Raw genomic sequence first — 25,792 nt, forward strand, 5'->3', positions numbered from 1 at the left:
CCATGAGTACAATTTTTCAGTGCGATCACCATCAACGGTGCTTCGGCCATTAGTAATATATATTTGACAACCGTATTTCAAAAACTGGAGCTAGAAAAGGTAAGAAAAGGGCCGTTTGTTTGCATAGTAGTCGTAAATGCCGATTGTTTGTTGTTGTTCTTCGCTGGCGGCGTCATGTTCGCGCTATACGCTGACGTTTACGCTGGTTTGCTCCATTAAGGCCAAGTGTCACACGGGTTCACCTTTGAGATCGTTCACGTCGCCACTCACTATTGCCATGACGGTTCCGAATCAGACATCAGAACAGGCTATTTTACGTAGTTAGATGGATTTTAAGTAAAAAAAACAGATAAACAAAAAAAATCTTGCAATCTATCCTGAATATCTACAGAAGACTAACCCTGACGCGGTAAACCGGATCGTCGTCGCCCGCTTCAAAAGGTAACCGGCTCTTTCAATCAAGGTCACTTGTTTACCTGCTCTAACTGGTGGCAAGCTTGCAAACGTTCTGGATGTGAATATTTTCAGCACAAGGAAACTATTAGTAAGTAGATTGAGTATTTCAACGCAAATGTACCGGCGTTATCTATATATCCTGAGTATCATTTTGTTGTAAATTCTACTATTTTATCAAAAAAAGCAAAACTTGCCAACTCAATACACAACATCATGAAGTGACGGCCGGACGCTCAATCAAATCAAATTTACAAATTAAATGTTGTTAGTGGTCATAGAAAAGCGTTTACCTAATTCGTCTGGCATCCGCATTACGTACCGTTCACGACGAGACGTGTACGGTACAATCACACGGTCACGTTTTTCTTGTCGTGCATGTCTGTGAGTACGTGTGCTTGTACGTTTCTGCGTGTATGGTATGAATTTATATATACTTTCTATTTGTTTCGACTTAGAAGTTCAAGTGATTGCCTTCAAAGGAGAGGATTGAAAAAAATTAATTTGCAGGTATATATATGTTATGATGCTTGAGTACGGTTTTCGTTAACCGGCAGTAGGATTACTAGCTATAAACGGCGTATGAAAAACCAGAATCGCTTTGGGTACTTGCATCTGGCTGTAAATACTGATGTTGAAAACTAACGATTTTTTTCTATCAACTCCTCATATCCAGTCGCACAGGTGCTAACACCCAGTTACTAAGGCGGATTATGCAATAAATTACTGAAGTGAATGTCGTTCAGCCTCGACCATCTGCTCGTGCGTAACAGCATATCGCCTATGGAACGTCGTGGCCAAGAGCGGGGGCCACTGCACCGCCTTGCGACGCATATGCTACCCGTTATGAAATGAAAATAAGGATCTGTTCCCAAAGAAATGTTCCCATACAACTACGATAAACGTTATTTATGCGTAAAGCATAAATCAGCCAGCACCTTCGTGTTATTATATAAAGAGATAAAATTATAGCGGGTCCACGTCACTTAAATCTGTATGCCGATCTGTTGATCTCGCAAGTATTTGCTCAAACGATATACATGGCCTGCTGGGACTGTTTGATCCTTCTTGTTCTTGTGTTTTCATTTCGCTATTTCGTTATGGAGGTGGAGCTATGAGGTGTCGTTTTTGGCCTACACGTATATAAACAGGCAAGTACTACTTGGAAAAAATACTTCCATCGCTTCAAGTTGCCTGCGTTTCAATTGCAGTTACTGTATGTATTTGCAGCTACTTCTCCCGGATCCAGTAGGGGCGAGTTAGGATATATCTAAGGTATAGTAGGTTCGTAGAGGTATTTTGACAGTGTCGAAAGTTTATTAACAAGATTTCCTCTCTCGCGCCCTGTTGACACTCGCCTGAATCTAACTTCCCTGAATGTAACTGAAAAACTTTCTCATCTACAGTAATTTTTTTAGTCATCTTTTCAGGATCGGTGCCTTTTTCGTAGTTAAAAAACATTCGCCGAAGCTGTAGCTATTAAACTTTACCGCTCGTCACTTGACTTTGCTACGATAGAAGCAACACAAGCCAGACAGTGTTATTCTCAGCATTGAAGCTGACAAAAAAAAAAATATATATATATATACATATATATTGTTATCAAACAACAGTACACTCCTTTATTCGCACTGCGTAGTTGCGCTGCACAGTGTCTTAGCAGAAGCGAAATGGACCATAGCTCGCGAAAAAGCAAAGACTGACGATGAGTTTTCTACCGTCGGCTATGGACACACAGATGACTGCTGATGTTTCGACGTCATACGACGTAAACGGCAACGATGACGACGAATGTGTTAGATGCAGTCGTCCGACCGGCGCATCCGTCTTCGTTATCCTCCAAAAACGCGTATTGCATTCATTTTGCTTTGTGTTTTTTTTTCTTATCAAATCTAATACTTCTGCTGGCGATGTCGACGCTGTAGATGTATTATCCACTAGTGTTCTCATCTATGTTTCTATCGTTGTGATGATTGATACAATGGCTAAGACGATTAATAGTACTGTTATGGTTAGAATTATGGTTATCGTGAGCGCTCATTAGGAAATGGATTGATTTTTTTTTTTGTTATTGGCTTGCTTTCGCTGCTTCTGCTGTTGAAGCTACCGCGGCTCCTGTCATGCTGCTGCTGCTGCTCTTTCTATTGTTGCTCATGACGACAACGACGACGACGACGACGATGATGAGGCCTGGAGTTTCTGTGGCGGTGACGGCAAAGCGTCAACGTCATTAGCTATGCCAACAGAAAAAAACACCGAACATTTTTAGTTAATTTGCTGGTGCTCGTCGTCGGCTAATGGTGGCAGGCTTTGGTGACCGTGAGCGCGATGGGGCGTGTCTATTGAGTTCCTACCATATGTTTGATTCCGAGCGCTGCACAATGGGATCTGTATCTACCGGCAAGTAAAGGTGAATGTCCTTGAAAACCACTACCGATCTGACCGATAGCAATAAACAATAACGTCCACCAAAACGACAACTATACAATGAGATCGCAACGAGCCGAGGATGATCTGCAAGTATACATAACTGTAGGTAGAATAGGTACTCCAATGGCAGTAAATAGTTTGGAATACATTTCACTAATCATATGTTCAGGCATGTTTTCCTAACCTGACCGAAGAAGCAGAGATGTATCGTAAGAGAGATTTAAGCATCTACCAAAAATGCTGCTTATCTTTTTATATATCTTTGTCCACATACACGCTAAAATTTCACGTGATTGCTTAAGGAATCAATTGCAAATTACTTTTGCAATGAATTATCGTTTATTTATTTTTTTTTTTCTATCTTACTATCTTCTTCTACATGCACCGTGATTAACATCATCTGAAGCTACCCGAGCGCTAACGTATCGTGTTAATACATACTGTCGAAACTTTATAGAATGGCAATAAGCAAGATCAGAACACCGTTGTCGATCTAATCATGTTCCTAGGACTAACATATTCACTAAGCTAGCATACAAAAACCATCTATCTCTTCAACGCATAGAACAATTCCAATCTATATTGACACAATCTCTACGAGGAATCCTACAATATAGGATCTAACGTTATGACAAACGAAGAACTCGTTTTGATTTGCTATACTAAAATTTTTGCTAAAAAAATGATTTTGCTTCATACCGGCCGCGTCTCGGTTTGTGCATGTGATTTTTTTTGCCCAACTCGATATCAACTGTCTACCATTAGTAGTTCGATCGTTTCTTGTAGGCTGGCTTGTTGCCTGCTTTTGTCCATCTCACTATCTGCAGCCCCTCGACTCGCCAATGTTCATTTGGCAATTTTCTTCTGACCACAAACATCATCAGAGTGGCGCACAACAACAATAGTAATACAAAAGGGGGAAATGTGACTCAGTTTTTTTTTTTTTTGCATTAGTTCTATTGTATTGGTTTGTCGTCCTATTCGGCGCAGTTAAGCTCCACTCCGACCGATATGGCCATGTACAACAATATATCTTCGTATGCGAGTCGATAAAATCGATCGCCCATTTCACCTACATACGAAAACTATCCACAACTTCTATCACCGCCGTTGCGAGGATTACTAATTATTTGGACGGACGCGTTACCAGCCGTCTACTGTCGGCACTATCTGACAGACAGGCAGGCAGGCATTTGACGCAAAAGACCTCGACCGGCACTAACGGCTGTGCCAGAAACAAGAACAGTCTTAAAAACAACGGTTTGTACGGAGTAAAAAGTTGAGGCGTTTATAGACGAAGGGCCGGACAGCATAAGCTGATGTTTGCCGAGGCTGTTGTGGTCCTTACTGCGACTTCGATAAAGATTTGGTAGTTCAGGTGCATCATAGTGTTTAGAAAGGCTAGGGCTCCGCTGACCACGCTCTGATCGGTCAGAGCAGTCGGGCCACTGAACGAATCCGTCGTAAGGCGGCCGGTTACACGGCTTGCCCATTGCATAGCGACACGTCTGGTGCACCGTCAATCGTTGACGCTGAACGCTTGACACGGTTTGTCGTTGGAACCGCTTTGCTTAAGGCAGATTTAAACCAAACTTCGCTCCGGCCGTGACTGTCGTCGGCGATAGCCGATGGCGATGCAGAAAAAAATTCAAGCTTAAGTAGACACAAACACTGCACAGCCAATACAGCCGATGCCATCAGCAGGACGGAATCGTTCATAATCTAACAACGACTAACGTAAAAGTGTTGGCAGCGATAGAGCGGTGTATCAAATTGGATTTTCAAGAGGTGACGTATTAATTGTATGAAGTTATTCTCAAACGCTATAGCTAATGTTTACGTCGATATCGAGTATTACTCATCAGCAACGTACTAAAACATAGTGTTAAATTTTTATATATGTCATATTACTAAACAACAAAAGAGCATATAGGCGAACAAGAGCTGTCTGTTCGTTGAACGCTAAGCCAGAATGCACGATCAAGCCCCGCAGTTTCTCCCTATACAATGCTAACTTCCAGGGCAACAAGTTCGGTTTTGGCGGTACTATTGAAACAAAAATACTGTTTCAAGTCATTATCTTCTGTGTTAGACACTCATATCGCAATCCCTGAAAAGTAAAAATCAGTATTTCGGTGATTATGCAAATATCTCTATTGTCACATCTATCCTTCAATAAGCCAGCTCTTGTTCTAGCTAATAACGAGTCACCTAATAGAAGAATAATGTATTACGTGACGGTGAGGCTAGGGTTATTATAGGCACTAAGAGAAATCGATAGAAATAACTAGTCGCGTTACACTTCCATATCTATAACCAAGTGTCAAGGGCAAGAAGTTGCCGCCTAGAAATAATCACTGATGCCATAAATTGGAATAATGATAGCGGTAGTTTTTATTGGCACGACTGGTTTTGTCTGCTTGCAGGTTACAAAATGAGTCAAGAGAGCTAGATGGTTAAAGATGTGGCGGAAAAAAAAGCCTACTGCGAAGGGATTAAGGTTTTTAGATATTCAAAAGCCTATCTGAGCCGGCAAAAAAGAGCCGTTGTTAAACGCCACGATAAGACAATCGTACGGCGTACTACTGCAGTTCTACTTCCGAGTTTTGAAGTCGCGGCGCCATCTCATCTACCAATTCATCATTTACTCTGCTTAACCGTAGTGCAACAGTAACTAAATCAACAATAGACGCGCAGATGCCATTAAGGCACGGGGACGTGCCTGTACTATTGTGACACAGCCTTGCTAGACAAAAATCCGTCCGTCTTTGAACGTTTTCGTAATGTAGTCGTAATGACGTGTAAGTCGCCTGTCTTCACCCACACGCGTACAAGCAAAAAAAAACAGAAAATGAAAGCAACGGCACATATTTAATAGGTCTCACTAAAATGCTATTACAAAGCTCTCAAGTTAACGTTGTTTCATTTCTTTTACACATACTTTTTTCTATATATCATATATATATATATATATATATAAACGGAGCTTTCTGGCTGTGTCTGACATTTTCTTTTCGTACTATTATATAACGAATCATACGAAAAAATTTACTATTTTCGCATATCATTCGGACGGGCCTATCCGTTAAATAGATTGATAAGCAGAATAAACGTATGTGTCCTATAGATCATCATCATCATCATCATCGGATTTATCTGCTCGTTCAAGAGAATGATTTCTTGCCAGCAAACTGGGTTAGTGCCGAACGACAACATTCGAGACTCAGCAGAGATAGCTTTACACTACAGTAAAAATTAGTAATCACTTGAACTAGATCCTTTGACACCAAAAAGCTAAGTCATAGCACAGATAAGTGAAAGTCTGATATCGAACACTGATCGACTGTGATGCCCATTCTGTAATGGGAAAATGACGAGAACGGATTATTACGTAAACACTGCAGCGACTGGGGAATACAGTCTTTCTGAAGGCGATCGGATTCTGAAGGATTACGGCTATCATGCGCAAGTGAATTTGTTTTTATTAACAGAGCCGAGGTGAAAAGAGCCCTTGCAGTATTTCGCAGCGTTCGCGTCAAATACACAGCGAAAAGGAAATACTATATAACGGGCAGTTGACGGATGGCACTGGAAAGTTGAATGATGATACAAGTAAACTCGGTCAAGTGTGGTTGAAAATGTTATCTCAGGCTCCCGCGATGCTATGGGCCAATGCAGTCGTTAAGCGTTAGCTTAATCAAATACGCCCGCTAATCTCGACGTTTTCGGGAAAGGGGTGCCGGTGGCGGTCGAAAAAATTCACCAATTTTTTAGAACAGCAGCCAAAATAAAAAATCGAATAAAAATATTGGCAGCAGAAAACCTGAGTCACGTAGAAGCTGCCGCCTACCCTAAGGAACCTGCGACCACCAACTGAACGCGAACGCCAACCGAACTCGGACTAGCTCTCACTATTATTTTTTCTTCGTTGTTGCTCCTTTTTAGACGTTTGTTTGACGCTAGCGTTCGTCGTGGCAGTCGATAGATCTTTCCTCACGATGAATATCGTGTTAATATGCGTTACAGCAAGAACTCTCTTCCGCTTTTCGAACGCTTGTCGTCCGATTCCAGCTTTAGCGGTATCGGCTACCACAAACAGTGCGTCTAACCAGCTATGTTCGCTTGCTTTTGAGCAGAAAAAGCTCAAGAAGCCGTAGTGAGAAATCGCAGTTTCAGAAGTCAACCAACGAAATGAAAAAGATGAGCTGGAAAGAAATGTCTCATGGGTTTGCCGGACAACCGAATAGGACCAGAGTCCGCCGTTGACAAGAGTCCTGGGACGCCATCGTTTCGCTGCTACTGCAGTCGCTTGCTTTTCTGCCCGTCTGCTTTTCTGCTGCCGGCCGCTGTTGACGCCGCCCCTCCTGCTGCTATAGTCGCCTTTGATGCTGGAGCCCGCCGCAGTCGCCTGCATCATCATGATCATCATAGGCAAAACAACGACATCAGCATCGCGTGCCAAAGCACCAGCAGCTGTTTTGGCACCATCACCGCACAAATCTTTTACAACAACACCCATCCAGTATCACGCCCTGGGGCTTTCTATACTTCGCTTTCTATTCTTTTTTGCTCGACGTTTTTCCTCTATTTTTTCATCTTCCATACCTCTTTTCAAGCTTTGCTTGCTTCGCTTTTTTGTTCAGCTCCGTTTTTCAATCTACTTTTTCCCATTGCTACAGCTATTCTGACTCTTACTTCTACCTCCAAATGCGCTGCCACTATTGTACAACTGATAGGACAGTTATGGGCAACGCTGCCAGCTGCCACATGGCGTAGCTTAAAGTCGACGATAATAAAACAAGCAAAACCTTTAAGTTGGATTCTAGTTTTTCCATTGGAGTTCCCTATATTCTCATTTACAGATAGCTCCAAGCTAAATAAATGACCTGCCTCTATATGCGAGAGGGCATCTTCGTACTCCGCTGCTCGTACTACGAATCTTAATGCGATTTGCTATGAAGAGGCCGATAATATAAAGTGGGTACCTTGTAAAACGTTTACTGCATCTGGGCCCCTTGCCAGTAGTACTAATCAACCGTATACAAATGTATTAATCGCTGGTATATCGTGTAAATTAGCAACAAATTAACAACAACTTTGTTACCCATTATTGATTTGTTAATCACGTCTATAAGCAATAAATAACGATTTATAATATTCGCCTATAGTTAAAACCCTATACATGTCCATATAATAAACCAATTACTCGGTTCACCATTATCAAGTCTACTAGTCTAATAAAGGAGACATATCCGTGTCCGATTTTGACATGTTGCACTTTGACTCAAAAAATCATCATCGTACGTATACTTAGTTTGTATTTCTAAGTCTACTGCGCCTTCACTAGACTGGCGTGGACAAGGGCTGAATTTAGCGTCAAACATTTCCCCGGTTTTCCTTTAATATTGAAGATTATAACTGTACCCGAGTTTCCTTATTTATTAACGTATTCAAAATAACAAGATAAAGTAAAAAGATGCCTATATATCCATGATACTTTCATACAGATGCCGTGGAGGAAATACTCAATATATTTCTTTTACTATTATTATTATGAAGCATCGTGAGATATTTCTTTAAAATGGCATCAATATTATCAACCACTGGTAAACATTCCTGTGTAGCTGCATTTTTTTCATTGTCGCTTTATGTTGACGCTCGCCTCTAGGAATAGCGAAAGAACCCCAATGTAGACCGGTCGCTGTGAGGTTGTCTGTCCGGTACGTTTGAAACTAAAAACTGATACTTTTTTCAAAATTTTGTTCTTAAGTTCGGCTTGTCATTCCTACACATTTGTACTTGGTTTCTTCTGTTAGCCCATCTTCGTTGCGGTTTTGCTTCAACTTGTCATTAGTTATATACGAAACACCATACGTTAAAGCAAGCGCAATCCAGATTCTTTCTGGACATTTTAATAAAACCATTCGAAGTAATAATACCTACAATATATAGCGCCTTCGTAGAAAAGTTTTATGTTGTTTTAAAGATACCTCTAGGTAAGTATTTTCTAGGTAATATAGTCATTAAGTAGTCTTCATATCTCCCGTTGGGTAGTCATATTCCCCATCCCCCATAATGATAATTGTTGAATAAGGTTTTCATACATTATTTGTATTCAGTTTCTTTTTCATTCAGCCTCCGTTTTTAAATACCCTGTTTCAAAGGTGCGTACGATTTTGAACTACAGCCTGTTACGAATCAAGTGATTCGCCGGCGTCAAGAGACACGATCAGATTCACAGATGGTTTAGCTTTGTTGGTTTATCGGATACCTAACTGTTGACCAAATGCACACGAAAGGTCCTCACCCAAGCAGGTCCCTTAGGTCGTACCTTACCGTCATATTAAAATCTAGCATCTAACTCCTTGCATCTAACGAACATGGCTGCCCGTAGCAAGTCTTTAACTGTTCTACTCAGCTGAAGAACAAGAGCCGCGTCTGTTTACTAATCATCATTACTTCACAAGCTAAACCAGCCTAGCTGATAAAAACACTCTTGCCGTCATAGGTGCTCTCACTGCGTCAATGTCATTAAAACTACATTCTATCGCCATTTAGAGACAGCTCTTGTCTTTCTTTAATCTGCTGAACGTATGAATATCTTCTTCGTAAGCATACTAATGATTATATGACGCCTCCACTTGGAGCGAATAGAATTCTAGTAAACTCTAACGGTTTACTTTTACTTACTGGGTGCAGTTGTATTACGACATCGTGATCATGGTAAAGTCGGCAGCTATGCACTTGACTACTTCCTGCGGACTGACAGCCACGTGACTGTTACATGGGATTTCTCAAGGTTCTTCGCCCACTGTCGCTCCTGTTACTGTTCAGTGCTTTGTCCACCCTCCGAACGGCCTACCCAACGTTATAATGCTGTTTCGATAGCGCGCGTCAAAGAGGCTTCCACACGACCAGTGCCCCAACGGCAGCTACGAAACCATCTTCTGACGACTCTCGATGGCAGACGCTTCTTGGTCCTCTGCTGCTTTGGGAAACAGGTACTACCGCTGCCAGGCATCGTCATGGTCGCAAACGCCGCCGAGTCGACGGCGCCAACAGCAGAGAGTTGCAAGTCGCCTACAGTCAGCTGATGCTAGCGGGTTACATCTTCTTTGGCTTATTCAATAGCTGAAGAGTTAGCTTTTGGTAAACAGCATAGAAGTGCAGCAGCAGAAAATGGTTTATTCGCTTAGGCTGCTAAATTGCCCGTCCTCGTGACAGTGCAATAATAATGTGGCCATCCACTATAGGATCGAAACCAGGCGTTGAGCTGAATTTGTCTGTCTGCAGCAATGCCTAGCAGGCTAGTGCCGGACGTAAGATTCAAAATACTTTTACCTGCTAGGCTGCTTTGCTCGTTTACTCTCTTCCTTGTTAAAATTACGCGCAACTTTAGCTTGTTAAAGATTGCTGCATCACCAGTCTCTGCTACATATAAGCAGTACTACAGTATAGGCATCGTTAAGGGCAACCGCAGTAGTAGCTGAAGAACGCCATAACGGCACAGAAATCCGTTCCTCTTTAGCGGCTAAACAGCCACAAGGTACGCGATACCTAGACATGCAGCCATAATCATGAGGCTACTGGTATAGCTGCCGTAGGCGTTCTGTGGCCTTTATGAGCGTCGGCTATAGTCGCCGACGATGACACTCGGTAAGTAGTTATATTCAGGGGCAATTGCAAATCTAAACCATGCGGCAGTTATTATAACGAGATAACTGACAGTGGACCCATATAGCTTGAAAAGAAGATGGCAATAATTTCGACGTTTCCCACTCACAGTGTGACACACTTTCGACCTGAATCCTGAAGTTCATCATTCATTTTAGACACCTTAGCTTCGTTGCCAATCTAAGCTAAAAGCTGTTGTTACCTGTTTCAACGACAATCGTCACAGAGCCAGCAAGCTTTTTCTATTTAATCATATAGTCGCTTGTAACTGGTCATTGTGCTAGCTCTTTTCCTTCGCTGCTTAAGAGCCAATCTAAAAAAGATGCCATTAATCTAAGATCACATCTGTCATCGATCAGAGTTGCACAACATTTCTACATGTATAAATACGTAACTAAATCAACGAAGAGCGCTACTAATACTAAGAGCTGATTGTGGAATGAAACTTCGACACAAGTATCTTATTGACATATATTATCGCATTAATGCTCGCTAAACGAACGTACTTTCAGAATCGATTTTCATATACTTTCGGGCTAAAAGAAGCTTTCAGATTACTCTAGAGTAGGGAGTCTGCTATAGTCCACCCAAGCGTCGCGTAACTTCTCGAATACGCACCTTATTGTTATCATGGGACAGGTTTTAATTTTTCTTCAGCTGAAGTTCATTTTCAATCAATACCCTCAAACAAATTCGTCAATCGACAGATAGTCATCTGTCGACATGGCAAATCAACCTATTTACCTATACAGACGACCTACGCATACGTGTAAAAAATACATATATATTCGCTTTAGTTATTCTCGCGTTACTGGATTATTATGGGAGTATAAATAATTCGTGATGACAGATAGTATTATTAGCTTTCGATACGGTCTGCAAGTAAGCGCACAGAAATTTCAGCAGAACACGTTTCGGTTGGTAGGCAGTAGCCTAGCAATTAAAAGCCTGGCCGTATCTGGTCAAATCACGCGTTGGCTTGGTGAAGATCTAGAAAACTCACAGTGGGCCATTGCATGTTGTCGTTTGAACTGGCTAAATCCATCGCTCATTTTGACGTTTTATCCTTGCGCTGTCTATAGTTATCCTGGGAAATAGGATAGAGAAGTAACTTGCCAGAATTTCGCTTTTCTCGCTTACACATATATAAATATAGGAAGTGGTACGCCCAAACGGGTTTTTCTTATGGTAATAGTAAATACCCTACTTCTTAGACTGTATCCAAACAAAAACAGATATTTTTTTGCACCTGATATTAGTTTTCTTCTTGACAGCCATGGTTATTTAATATTATAGTTTTTATGGCGATTACAGTTTTAATTAGAGATCGAAGGCGATAACTATTCCATTTCAAAATATCTCTTTTTTTTTTACCAGCAAATAGCTTTTTAATAGTAATTGCGTGTTGGTCGATTTTAGTGGACATGAACTCGTTAAGGGTCACTCAAATATGCTCCATACAAAAAAATTTAACGAATCTAAATTTTGGCTGGTTGAAAACCGCAAAAAAGCAAGACAGCTAAGAAGTTCACAAAGTGGAAAAAGGTGTAAGAAGTTTCAAAAGTACTAATCGTTAGAGTTTATCTGAATAACTTGATTGCCAGTTGATATTTTCCTCTTTAAAAAATTCGTGGATTTCTTTATATAAAACTTAGATGTATCAAAAATTACTTTATTTTTTTTTCGAGCTTTTTAAATTTAGGCTATTGAGAATTTTCTTTTTCTCTATAAAAGCCGAATTTTGCAGGAACCACATGGAAAACCACCAGGACGGAAACCAGGCAGGAACCACCAGTACGGAAAAATTAAGTCTCTTAGCTCAATTCTGAGAATACCGTTATTCGCCATTAAAATGTTTGCTTCGTTATTATGTTCTACAAGGCAGATGTGTTCGCAGACCAAGATGATAGGATATAAACCATCTGTAAGGTATAACGCATGCACGGAATAGCGACCGGGAAAACCCTTCGAGATCAAAGCGGTTCTGTTGGTTTAACGGGTTTTCCCCAGTTACTAACAATAAATCTGACGTTGGCTTGTACGCACATGTGTCACAAAATGATGCCACTTTGAGCTGTTTCGATGCACATAATACATCGATAGCCTCAGCACATTGCTAATCTCTCATTTGTTTATCGATATGCCTTGTCCCTACCATAAATCTACGATGACCAGCGTAGCGCGATGCCCAACATTCAAAAGTCGGCACAAGTAAGGCCCGTAAGCAAAACAAATTTGATAAAGCGTAAATGGCGATTATGACAGCTGATATGCATTTTAAACGAGTTCACAGTCTTAAACGATGTACGCATGTCACCAGAGACGCGGCAAAGAAGTTACCGGCAGGCAACCAACTCAGCGGGTTGGCAGCACTCACAGCTGGCGTGTGTATGTATAAACTTTGGTTTGTCCTTCGTTAATACTCATTAGAATATCTCAGATTTTGAATCAGTATAGAATTAATAGTTCGATTTCGGACATATATTATCTGATAATTCATCTATTTCCATTATATTTATACTTTCGTACTGATTTTATACTCGTTAGTGCAGCGTCAGCTGACGCTTTATTACCTTTATCAGTTTGTAACTATCATCCACAAAGGCGACCAGAAAACTAAGATTAAGATTTCCCTAGTACCTCTACAAATTATAATGTGACATCGGAGAAACAAAGTCTACATGCCGACGTAAACCGTGATCAACGTTACCACAGGCTGTTCATGCATGAACAGATATCCTACAGCCGAAGAGAACAGAAAAATCAGCATTGAAACAGCTAGCGTACTGAAAAGTCATCAAAGGAAGGAAAGATTTAATCTTTTATCACTATCATTGCCTTATACTAGGATTCACTCATAATACCTGTCATGAACGACACTAAAAGCCAAACAGAAAACAACCGCTTATGGCTAGGTTGTACGAGAAAGGTTCCAACGCATCTGAATGATGTTGTTTAGGATCCGCCCTATAATGTCTTTGAGTCGGTAATTCCAACTCACACAAACAGACTCGTTTATCCTTCGGTACTTTTCAGAAACATTTCCTCACACTACTATCTATAATCGTTTTTTTGTCAGATCGATCAACTCGCCCGCAGATAGTAGAATCAGTTTGATTTGGCCATATAAACGCTCATGGGATGAAATAAGGTAAAGTGCAGCCGGAAACAAGAACATAGTTCCTAGTCGGGTCATTCGATTGACAAGAATGCCCTGATAAGGCAAGGGTACTCGAAACGTTGTGCAGCATTACCTGTTTACGAATTCTCTCTCGTCGCTACGAGTGTAACCCACTGCTACGATCACTTACATTCATAAACAAATTCGCCGAAGAGATCTATGTTCGAAAAACACTTGGCAGCTGCGTTCGATTTGCCGCAATCTGCAACGCGTCAGGCCAGGGACGTTTTTCCTTAAGTGATTGAAGAGGATAGGAGCCCATAGTTTGCCTTGAGCGTGGCTGAACCAGCTACGTAAGCAAACCTCAGATGAGTCAACGAGAGGATCAGCATCTACACAGATTTTGTATTCGATTTTGCCTGCCTTTCCAAGCCGTACCACTTGTTCTTACAGTGGTCGAGCTCCACCGGCATCCAAATTCCGATCTCTTCAAATGTTTCTCTTAAATCTATGATCTGATGATAAGTTTTAATTCACGCTTCTCCTGGTTCGTCCCATGACAGGTCTTCTTTCTTTGACAAGAGGCTCTGTAAAACTGATTAAGACTACATGTATATATTTCACCGTTTCTCTGTCGTTGTACATGTGACTGACATAAAAGCCCAAGTTATGACTGACTAGCAGAGTCGATTAATCACTATCTCGTTTCGGCTGTCGTTTTGTAGCAGTGATTAACGCGCTAATAGTAACAAATTGAGCGTAAATAGCGACAGCTGTTATCTCTGTAGCAAAAATGTAAGTCAGTTCAAATGAGCCTATTCAAACATATGTGAACTAGTCACTATAACAGCGTGACCCGATGTTAATACGATACGTAGCACAACAGTACGATAACTTGCCCAAACGTGTTCGGTCAGTGACTGCCGCAGAGTATAGTGCTAATACTGGTCAGAATATATCAGCTGACGAGTCATTGCGCTGCGCGATCCTATTCACCCTACGAGACCCGGCTAGTTACCAACCAACCAACTCCCGTTTCTTCAGACACTGTCACCGCCATCTTTCGAAAGATATCTGCAATGTTCACCTGCGAAGGTTTTCATGGCGTTGACTTCTACTGTTTCGTCAGTTTCGATGAGCCGCTGACTGTTGAGGATCAGCTCACATTTGCTACATTTCACCGATGCCGCTATGTTACATCGTGTTTTTCAGTCCTCCTTCCCGTCCATCTCAAGATAAAGCCAGGTCCCGCCGCGCAGTCACGCTGGGCCCATAGTTGGTTTACGACGACGATGCTAAGACACGGAAAGTAACTACGGCTACACCAGGAATACATTCAAGGGCAGCAGAATTTGTCGCTACTGCTGCTGCCGCTCCCTCTCATTCCTATGGTGGCACTGCTATTGTTGTTTTGCAGTAGCTGACGGTCGTGATGCTGTCACTCGTAGTGATGGCAGTCTTTTCTGTCACGTCTACGGTAGCGACAGTGACGCATACGCTGGCAGAAGGGACGGGACGTGCGAGCCCTCTAGACGACAGGCCGTTGTGATTCGTCTATTGTTGCGCTGTCGTAGTAACAAAAACTATGTGTCTTCGTTTGTGTGTGTATTAGAGCGGTGCGTTTATAGGTGTCTATGTAAGTTACTGATTTTATTCGTTGGCTTTCAGTTAGATTCTTGTCTTTCTTGGATTCAGTGACTGTGCTGGAGGCCTTTATCATAGTATCCAGCGCAGCGGCGCTGCTGGTTGGTTGTTGGCCAGCTTGGTCGCTCTCATATCGCATCTTACGTTCGCGTTCTCCCCACTACCTTTCTTTTTCTTTGATTTCTCTATTTCTTTATCCAACAACCATTTCCTCCTGTCCTTCAGCAGCGCTGCGCCCTGTGTGCTAAGCGTTGTTGCGTCTATTGCTGCTTCAGTTTCTGTTTGGCACTAGTTTGCCCCTTCAAGGGACTGTCTGTTTAGTTGCCTCTCCAACGTTTGCCCGCTTTATCAAAGATGGTTCTAAGGGACAAAGGGATTTTGGGCCACGGCGACAGGGAGAAAATGGACTTGCAGGAACAACATTGAAGTGAACCACGAAGGCAGCATCGAAAGCGCACAAAATGACACACCATAAAAAGAGAATAGTGAACAAAAACCAACAGGCAGAAGACCCCGTTGTTGGCGAGTGGTAAAAATAACTGCGGCGAGCCCGCCGAAAAGGCCGTTCTCCGTGTACACGAGGAAGAGGCGGAAGGCTGCCGCGCATTGAGATAGATGACTCACCAGTGACAGCAGCAGACGCGCGGCGCGGATGGGTCGCTAGAAGCAGATAGGGTGTTGTTATTGTCGTCTGCTCTGCCATCGTTATTCGTGGCAGCCATAACGAAACAAATTGTAGCCATGACTATGATGTGACGATAATATATATATTACGTTCCATAATATTCCTTTGAAGAAGCTTACGAAACGAGAATTCCTAATCGAAAATAAAGAAGACTACTAACAGATGGACGATAGAACAGTACCTAGTGTTTCAGTAAATTACTTTTATGACAAATGAATCTTCGTACAATACAGCAACATGCAACATGAGAGCGTATCTATTTCCTCACCAAACAATAGATTGGTTTTGTTTGCGGTTTTTCTAGAAACGACAAGTGGGGTATCTATGGTTGACGCGTCCGTTTCAGCTTGTGATCAATGATTTACACAATGTCAAGGCCGTATTACAAGCTACAATACTTATAGTGTCTTATAATCATGATATCACTCTAATTGATGTCCGAGAGATTTTTGGGAAGTTGACGCGAAACTAAATACAGACAATTTGCGGCGTAATATATCCACATGAATCGAGCGTGAGTGTGAACATTTCTCATCGGATATACTTGTTTCGTTCCTAACTGTAGATGTTTCAGTCCTATAGACGTCACTTCTATGAAAGACTCTGTAGGAAAAACTCAGTGGTATGAAACCGAGAAAACCATGCGAAACGAGCATGATCTGGAAATTTTGAGTTCACTTAGTTTAACTTTCCAGAGGCCTCAACGGCAGGTACCGCTGGCTTGCCATACTATATGCACTTATTTTAAAGGCAAAAGTCTCATTACGCCTGATTAATCCCAGGCAGCAAGAACCGGAGCGGACGATACTGGGGTACCGTAAAGCGACTAAGGAGAAAAATTCTCAGAGACCCCTAACCCTCAAGCGAAGCTGCGCAGAGATACGGCAACTCTCGAGTAGATCAGGACACGACGGCTGGCCAAACAGACCAACCATCAAGGTAAATCAAACACCTTGCCACATTGGTTAATGGCTGGCCGATATTTAGGTTACTATGCAAGATCGTTTGATATGCAGTTTCCTTTTATCATATGAATTTACTTGAACGAACTTACTTGAAGATTTTCACAAAGTTCCCGAAAACTCATAGCATTTTGAAATCTTCACCACTATTGGGCTACTAGCCTTTATCGCTCTTTTAAGTAATTTTCACTGTACATATGTTGAAGCCGTGATGCATCTATCATGTGTCTTCATAGACAAACACTGATCTTCATGAGCAATTAGTGCCCAATCTTTGATATAAATAACCGCTATTGTTGATGACTTTGAGGTATAGTGTCTATACGAGCGTGTTTATGCATATCATTAACGATTACGATATGTACGGTAGGCATTTCCCTTATAAGTATTATAGAGAATAGTACACGGAAAGTTTATCAGACTGCTACTATATAGTTGCATGAATTAATAGTTTGTTCGTCTCGAGGATTATTCGAGCAACGAAGATATTGAAGAGAAAGGCTATATTTCGTCGATGGCTTTCGTTTGCTCATCTACTGCATTGTAACATGTGAGAGGAAATAATGCCCTTCTTTCGCAACGTCCGTTACTAGATATCAGTAAATTGTATTCCGTTAGAGCTGCTGTGAGTTCGACTAGTCTGAAATAGCTCATTGTTATTTGGTTCCTTATAGAACGATAACACTTTTCGAGGTCTCACAATGAAGATAATGCAAGCGAGAATTGCAATCTAAATTCAACTGCAGACAGTCCCCCAATGCTGATGACCTGCTGTGTAAAAACCACAGTAATTGTTCCCCATAAAACTTTCTACAGGCAAATATAATATACGTTTTATTATGCTAAATTATGGACTGAACGTACTACGATGATCCTAAATTTAATTCTTGGACAGGAAATATAAATGAGCATGATTATGCAACAATGTACGAATGCTTACACGTAGCAGACGTGTTCTTCTCTCTGGCTCAGGGGGGTGAGATAGCTTCATGCAACATTCAAACTTCTACGAAAGATGTTTGATTTATTCGTTTGTTACTGTTTTCATTGATGATAACATCCACATTAGCTACTGTTTACTCAGGTTTCGTATCCACAACTATCACAAAGGTCGCGGATACGATGGAACTACGCGCAGACTAGCGTTGTTGCCTATCTGCTTTCTTTTGCAGAGTCAAAGCCGTTTGATGATTTCGTTGCCATTGCATCATATACAGTCTTCAAAGCGGTGTTATATATATATATATATATATATATTATAAAATAAAGCTTGTACAGTCTCATTGTATGTCTTAGCTTTACCTCTAGCATGTTTACATAGTTTCGTGTGTGTTGAAATAGCATCAGTTATATTAATATACGGTAAGCTTTGTTTGAGCAACGCTCATTTGGAACATGAAATAAATGGTGTAACAAGCATTGGTTCATATCGATAGTGCTCATTCGATTCTATGCTTTAACCACACCTCAACCTAAAAGTTATAGATATCTTCCTCTAGGTCCGCGTTAGCTCCTTGCAATCGTAATACTGACCGTGCGCGGTTTACCACCTGTAGCTTATACGGATTAGGCCAAGCTGTTTTTTACGATTTTTGTTAAATGCCGAATTAACCCTCAAGGTTGTCGCTGCTTCAGTTGCCACCGGCCTTAACTTATGTAGCGCGTACTACAATTAGATGAACTAGAATTAGTTCGAGTGCAATTACTTCTGTCTTAGCTGCTGTCAATATATAACATCCGACGCATTTGCAAATCGCTATACTAAACAAGTATAGCTACTTCTAGCCTGATGCGAACACGATATCCTACTCAGGACAAAAGGACAAAACATATCAAGAACCACTAACCAATCAAGTTACGGAGGGGCTGCTGCTCGTGGACGACCTTGTTAAAGCCAGACAAGAGCCAGAGGACGAGCAACAATAGTAACAGGCCATGGATAAATGCGCGGCTACTCTCGTGGCGGCGGTTGTCCCTGACCAGTTATCTGACGCCATCTGTGCGTGGCACAAAGGCAGGACAAATCCGTCCGGTCCCGCCGCTTAGCATCGTCTATTCGTCCGTTCTCGCAGCAGCCCTCCCCCCTCCCCAACGTAGACACTCAGTTTGTATAGGTCGGGTGGCCATCAGCTTTGTCTCTCTTTTTCTCTCGGAAAGGAGAAGCCGACCACCTTTCAATGGGTCGATTGCAGAGCGCGGCAAGAATTACTGTAGCAACACTTTGGAATTTTCGTTTAAATTTTGGCAAATGGGGGCAGCGGTAGCGGCAGCACCGACCGCAGCAGCTGATATAAGCTAGTAAAATCTTTATAATCTGTTTTGCTCCAAGACGACCACTGGAAAGTTGTTAAATTGAAACGAAATGCAATTTAGCCCATGGAACTTATGGCATCAAAACGGGAGGGAGGTTAGGGAGAGGACTACAAAAAAGAGCTGTGCAGTTAGATTGGTGAAGTAATAGTAGAGAGAGGGTTTTTTTGTAATAGTCGGAGATGAAATAGGCCTACGTATCGATCGAATCCAGTAAAAACAAAAATGGTGCGTTTTTTTTTTATTCATAATCTTTTAGGATCGCATCCTAAGACCCATAGAAACTATAGATTCGAACTACTAATAGCATGGCCAATCAATGCGAATCGCAGGTTTTTATGTTTACGCGTGAATACATACATACCAGAAAATATCTAGTTAGCCCGCATAAGCTTCGTAATCGGTAACAAGGGGCAATGAGCTGAAATCTAGACTTTCGTAAGCTCACCTTACCAGAGAACGCAGACAAGCAAAATAATAATATATAGCATAGTCGAGTAAAGTTCGCGTCTGTTGTGGTGTAACATTTTAGTCTGAAAAATGCAGAACCTCATATCTTTTTGACTGTCAGGAGAACCGGCAACTTCTGTCTAGAGAAGCTGTAGCAAACCGTCGCGTATCCGAACGACGAACATGTTCGGATGACACTGTATAAAAAGTGGTACGTAGCGACACGCTTGAGAACGAAAGGTATTCCAGCAACTACACGTCCTACCCACAAAGCAAGTACACGTGTTAGTTTTGAATCCGTGCTTTGAGTGACCTTATTTTTTTCTACCTGATTTATTTTGCTCTCTCGATCTTCTTACCTAGTTTCTGCGAATCCAAACTAACTTCCACAAATAGGTATACGTAGCTTTGATACAGGCTTGATCAGCCATTTACTGACATAAGTGGCTAGAGTAACGACCTCATCCTTCATAGATACACCCACTATCCAGAATGCATGACTTGCTCTCAAAAGGCTTTTTTGACAGTAATAGCTTCGAACATGTCTCTAGATACATAAGCTCTATTACAACAACTACACGCCTCATGCTGCTCTAACGTTCGTTGGCTGATACTTGCATGGGTTATAGCCGTGTTATCAACGAAGTTTGGACTCTAACGGTTCCCGCCCTGGATAGACATAGCTTACTCACCTGCTAGCGATAACTCTCAACAAGCCACAGTCCCCCAGAGACTTAGCTATGTCTGCGTCTTTGTTTTAGCCGTACGCCTCTTTGTTTGCTACCACCAAGACGGCCCTAGCCTCATCCTGAACTGGTTCAACAATTCTTCCGCGTTAAATCGACAGAACTCGCTCAAGAAGCAGAAAAACAATGGAAGACAATGAAAAAGGTGGGAATGGTGGCTGCAGGACAACGCGAATAACGACGTAAGATCAGTGCGCTCAGACAGAGTCACAATCGGAGATGAACAGTACTGACGCTGGACCGCCACAACGGCTGCAGAACCAACTGTCAGGAACAAAGAAATTTATCGCTGCCGACCAAATGGCGAACTGTGCGGGCTTTGCGTTCGGCCTACAGAACTATGCCGGCGTCATCGAGGACAGAGATGGAGCCCCGACTTGCGCAGTTTCGCAAGCCTGTGGTGGGTGGATGGCACTGTTCATCGTATTCGGACTATGCCATACGGTTGGTCAAACGGAAGTCCAATGTAACAGCAGTAGCACAAGTAAAACGAGTAGCGGAGCAGCAACATGGATTCAGACAAACACATAGGCATACGCTTGTGTCGACACAGAGACAAACAAACACCTGGTAGAAGGATGGAGCAGTCTGGGGAGACGATCAAGATCAAAGGAAGAAGAGGTCAGAAGCTGTGCGTCTTCAAGGCAAAGGTGTAATTATTGTTTGCGTAGCCAGCTGTAGTCGGGCAATAGCTTCTCGCAGGTCGCTGCTGCAGGTAGAATGTCAACGGTCACGATCATCGTTATTAACACAAACAATTCGAAGTAGTGCCGAAATACGACACGATGATCCTTTTGGATTTGTATGGCAATCAAAAGTAACCCGTGCGATTAATTTCAGGCATGGATGTGCTTTATTGTCAAGTAGCATGAAAGGAAATTATCAGTTGACTGTATGATCGAACGTTTATACGCACTAATATGTTACCGAAGAAAAACAAAATTAACGCAAGAGCGAACATTCAATCGTCTACACCAAGACCTTCAATGAGTGCTACTACTAGCGACCATTACGGGCGCTAACAGCCACCATTGATAGTAATCAATAAAAAGTGACATTACAAGTGAAAGGCCGAGTAACGTGCAAAATGCGACACCAAGTAAGAAACAATCTAGTTTCTAGGGCAAAACGACATTCAGAAATTCTATGAAGTAAAAAGGCCAATCCCATCAATTGACAATATGAACCAGAATCTTTGAAGTGTCGTTCATACTTTTAAATTTTCACGATGAGTCAAAAGTGCACCTGGTTGGTTATCATGTGGCGCAGTTTCTACGTAGCATTTATAATATTCTGGATAACCGCTCCTTATCATGTCAAAATATTATTTCAACCTTAAAAGTTTTTTTATGAGCTCTCACACGCAAAACACGCACCTATATTTTCACGAGGCCGTATTTATATTTTTCGCTTAGTCCAAGGAGAATTTTGCTAAAAACCGGGAACCTTTTCGGTTACATGTACAGAAGAAGTTCATAATCAACCCCAAGGGTCTCCTTCTACAAAAGTTCTTCGAAAGGGAAGATTGATTCCGCAGTTATATATTATGCTTGGGCTACCTTGCGATCCGTTCGCATCCACTAGAACTGGTAATAGTACCAGACAACCAATGAAGTTCTCTTATAGGCCTTTTTGGGGCTTTATTTACATTACTCTAAAATTTATTCTGTTTTCTTTAGCTTCATCTAATTTCAGTTTACCCATTGTTTAAATCTGTCAACGTACGCCCCACCGCCGAAACACTGGGACCAACCACATATTAGCCCAGTTATAAACACAGGTACGTACCTTGATGATGAGCTCAATCTCGGGGATGTCCTCATTGGCCATTGTCGAATTCGTTTGTTTTAAAGATGTCCTTCAAAGATAAACTTTGGGATAATAGCTTTGCAATTTTCGTAGCACACTTACTGCTCCACAAACAGTACTCCGTTGAAACCTTCTTTTCACTCACAGTGACTTCGCCGAGCTGCACCAAGACGACGCCGCTGTCTAACCGCGATATAGTTGGCTTCTATTAGAAAACGACTCGTTATTCAGCTAAGCACTATCGAAGCAGAAGTGTGATAATATCCAATCAGATGAATATCCAGCGACAAGGCACTTGGAGTGGGCACCTGCGTAGAGAGTTCTGCTCTGCAAGGGAGTCAGCAATAAAGTCGATATGCAACAGTCGACTAGGCAAACACGAAACGCCTGCTTTCTATTAGCTGGCCGCAGTTCATTTAACGGATAGACGGGTTGGTTACTACTATCATCGGGTTTACAACAAGCGCTGCTCTATGTCACAGCCGCGTGACTCGCCCTAATGATACAAGAGGGCGCGCACAGCCAGCAGCCCTGGGAGAGGGCTACGAACGAGAAAGGGCGCATTTTTTTAAATCCAGTGTGGCGCGTGTTAACGAACAGTTAGGTTTTGTGATCATTGATGTTAGAGACACGTTGTGATCTAAGTTCGAACTCGGACATAGACAGACTCGGTTTCGTGCTGGGAGCCGGCCGTCTAACGGCGATACCGGCCGTAAGACCCGCTACATAGAGGTTCTGCGGTGAAAAACAATGTGCGATCATCTATATGATATCAAATTAGTTCTCAATATGCCTATTAGTTCAGTCAAAAGGGATCGAGCAGATCCCTTGTTTGCCATATAGCCTGTTGTGTGCAAGTCTCAAACAAATTGATCGTAACGTAAATTATTTCTAAATTACTGAGCTGCATAGGTGATAAAGTACATTTTTTCCTAAAATCTTTTCACCATAAGTTTTTGTTAAACCACGGTTATTATCGACCACTGTCCCTCCATGTGATTAATGGCATTTTAACTGCGGTAAACAGGATATACAGAGCAACATTTCAAATCCCTTGAATAATGAGGTGATAATAATAGTGTGAGGTGCTAAGTTGAATGATTTTTATTACTGAACGCCCTAGGACGTTTTGAAGGTAGATTGCACGAGGTATAGCTCAGAATCATAGTTTCCGTGGCTCTACAGTTTACTCGATCTTTTTATGATAAGTTAAAATTATTTTTCTTTTTTAATCCTAAGGAGCTTTTCAATCTATTTCGAGAACTGTTAATTTGGAAAATAAAAACCATAACATATTAAGTGTACAGTGTCCACTAAAAAGGAAGCGCATTTTAGGGTAGGGAGTAATCGTGTAATATAGTTCTGTAGATCCTGTCAGTACTGATTGAAAAACGGGGAAGTAGCATTGTAAGCAGGTTAATTGAATAGGCCGAAGTTTATCATAGCTATATATAACTGGTGACAAACTCCGCTGATTGGTGCTAGAGGTAAGGTCTCTAATCGCTTACTGAATTTTTACAGTTAGCCTAATATCGTTTACCACACGCAGCAGGAACCTTTTCAATGAACGCATGAAGACTTCGAATAATTTTCGAAAACTAAAAAGCTATTTTTCGCATGACAACTGGGTAATATGGTCGCTTTAATAATTCGAGACCCATTTAGTCGTGTTTATGACTTACGCGGAGATGCGCCGGACTGATGAGGTCTGGCTTTACTTATAACAACCATTTTTCTGCTTCCAATCCACTGCCGCTCTTTCGCTCTCTATTCATCATGTAGATACAAAACAACCCTTGACAGGCTGCGCGTGTGTTTAATGTATCTTGATTTATTGACTATTGTCACTTCATCCATCGAGATACGACGTTCCGACATTGAATTTCAAATATCGTTTTAGTTATATAGATATATCAGTCCAATATCTGAGGCACAAAAAATGCCAGATATTCTAGAGGCTATCAAAAACTAAGACAGAGAACCGAATCGCATTTCGGCCATCGTTGCGTAGCTCTCATACAAACGAAACGTATTTACTGTTAGCATTTATGAGTTTTACTTAATATTGTATACACCCAGAGGTTAAGTTCGTTTAAAATATTTATCTTTTCAAAATAAAATACGTTGAAATGTCTGTTGGACAAAATGTACAGTTAGTTCTTCGCATCATTCAGAGTTACCGACGCTATCAAGGGTATTGCATGACCTCTGGGGATAATTCTATTACCTATACCTACTCCCAGACGATAATTTTAATTATTTAGGGACAGTTCTAATGATATGCAAACGCGAATATCGTCAATAGGCGTAGGTTAAAAAGACTACATCTCTAACAGATTTAATCCACAGTCTTATTTCGCAGCCTGAATTTTTATAGGACAACCTTGTACTATCCGCATTCTTTAAGCGAAACATGCACTCCTGTTCGATTACTACATAAATTTCATTCCATCCGTTACAATTCAGTGCACCGTAATGACTTCAATAGTCTTCACAACACAAACCATAATGACTGTGTCGTTTAAGCAAGTAGAAGTATTTTCAATAACAACCTTTCTCTTGTCAATTTTTTTTTAAATTCAAACTATTCAACTTTGTACGAAGTATTAGGAAAAACGTCGTCAAATTTTCTACAGTGGCAAAAGCAGACCGTGTTTCTTGCTTGGTTGCTCTTATCTCTGTACAATGACGTCTGCTATTTATTTCTAAAGCTTTCATTTCTTTAACTTGCTTACCAGAGCAAATGATATCGCAAATAATCTGTTTTATTTCCGCAGTGAATATCCAAGAGGGTCAGATTTGGACAAGATGGCGGTATGCGTTTAAAGGTCGACTTGAGGATATCTGCATTAGCGAAGTTTAAGGATCGCTTCATCAAAGGCAAACTGCTTTTCTTGTGCAGCTTTTATACTCGTACACCAAACATTATTTAACTGCAAACTTAAGCATTGTTTCTTTCCTATACACAATAATATTATTAATATCAGCTAGAGGGCCCCGCGTTAAGGGTTTATTCTGAGAAAACAAATTTAAAAACTAGCCCGGTATTTTATACCTACCCTCAGCTGAACTGCACTAGCGAGGAGAAAAAAGCAGGACGCCTTTGACCACTATGTCCACTCTCGTCCTCAACAAAAAACACATGAACAGCCACAAATGTATATATATTTTTTATTTCAGAAAATCAACAACAAACAATCGGGCTCGGATACCATCTCGTTGAGCTTTGTCTGACTGCAGCTTGTTTTAGTTAGTACGGTCGTTATTTCAACCCATCGATATTGTTGCCATTATCGATGTTTACTGCTATCAATTAGTATTTTGACAGTAATTAATAATAATTATTTTGTTGCCGTTAAGCAGCGCCAGATGTTTTTATTTGGAAAGAATTTTGTTGCGCGAAGTGCATATTATGTAATTCATTAAAATCACGACGGTATTATTTCGAAATAGAATGATTTTTATCCATACTGTTTTTGCTTTACATTCGTATATATATATATATATA

At 41.4% G+C, this 25,792-nt stretch overlaps 2 protein-coding genes across 16 annotated transcripts in view; one reads left to right on the forward strand and one right to left on the reverse strand.

The window, feature by feature from the left end:
• The window catches only part of Clic (chloride intracellular channel protein 5), a 54,413-nt gene extending 32,010 nt beyond the window's left edge, over positions 1–22,403 (reverse strand). Inside the window, exon 1 of the mRNA XM_022796814.2 lies at positions 22,264–22,403. Within this exon, the coding sequence (XP_022652549.1) occupies positions 22,264–22,305 (42 nt within the window). The 5' untranslated portion in view covers positions 22,306–22,403. The remainder of the gene's footprint in view (positions 1–22,263) is intronic.
• Positions 12,818–25,648, forward strand: LOC111246730 (uncharacterized). Of its 15 annotated transcripts, XM_086985474.1 has the most exons (7): positions 12,818–12,945; positions 16,790–16,946; positions 19,851–19,940; positions 20,491–21,574; positions 22,155–23,036; positions 25,062–25,164; positions 25,465–25,648. In XM_086985474.1, the coding sequence occupies exons 1-3, from the start codon at positions 12,860–12,862 to the stop codon at positions 19,932–19,934; spliced, it is 327 nt and encodes a 108-aa protein (XP_086841600.1). In that variant the 5' UTR covers positions 12,818–12,859; the 3' UTR covers positions 19,935–19,940; positions 20,491–21,574; positions 22,155–23,036; positions 25,062–25,164; positions 25,465–25,648. The 15 variants fall into 15 exon arrangements, 9 of the variants coding, with proteins under 9 accessions (XP_086841600.1, XP_086841596.1, XP_086841597.1 ...); XM_086985470.1 differs by having other exon boundaries at positions 19,812–21,574; positions 22,155–22,255; XM_086985471.1 differs by lacking the exon at positions 20,491–21,574 and having other exon boundaries at positions 19,812–19,940; positions 22,155–22,255.
• Positions 25,649–25,792: the final 144 nt, after the last annotated feature.

The sequence above is a fragment of the Varroa destructor genome, unplaced genomic scaffold (genome assembly GCF_002443255.2).
Source record: "Varroa destructor unplaced genomic scaffold, Vdes_3.0 BEIS01000003.1, whole genome shotgun sequence".
Taxonomy (NCBI): domain Eukaryota; kingdom Metazoa; phylum Arthropoda; class Arachnida; order Mesostigmata; family Varroidae; genus Varroa; species Varroa destructor.

What these genes read in the sequence shown, in the direction of transcription:
- LOC111246730 (XM_086985470.1), top strand. Translation starts at nt 12,860, where the DNA reads ATGTACGCATGTCACCAGAGACGCGGCAAAGAAGTTACCGGCAGGCAA. An exon ending in AGCACTCACAGCTGGCGTGT is followed by an intron (nt 12,946 to 16,789) that starts GTATGTATAAAC and finishes GATTAATCCCAG; the next exon opens with GCAGCAAGAACCGGAGCGGA. An exon ending in CAAACAGACCAACCATCAAG is followed by an intron (nt 16,947 to 19,811) that starts GTAAATCAAACA and finishes GTAACATTTTAG; the next exon opens with TCTGAAAAATGCAGAACCTC.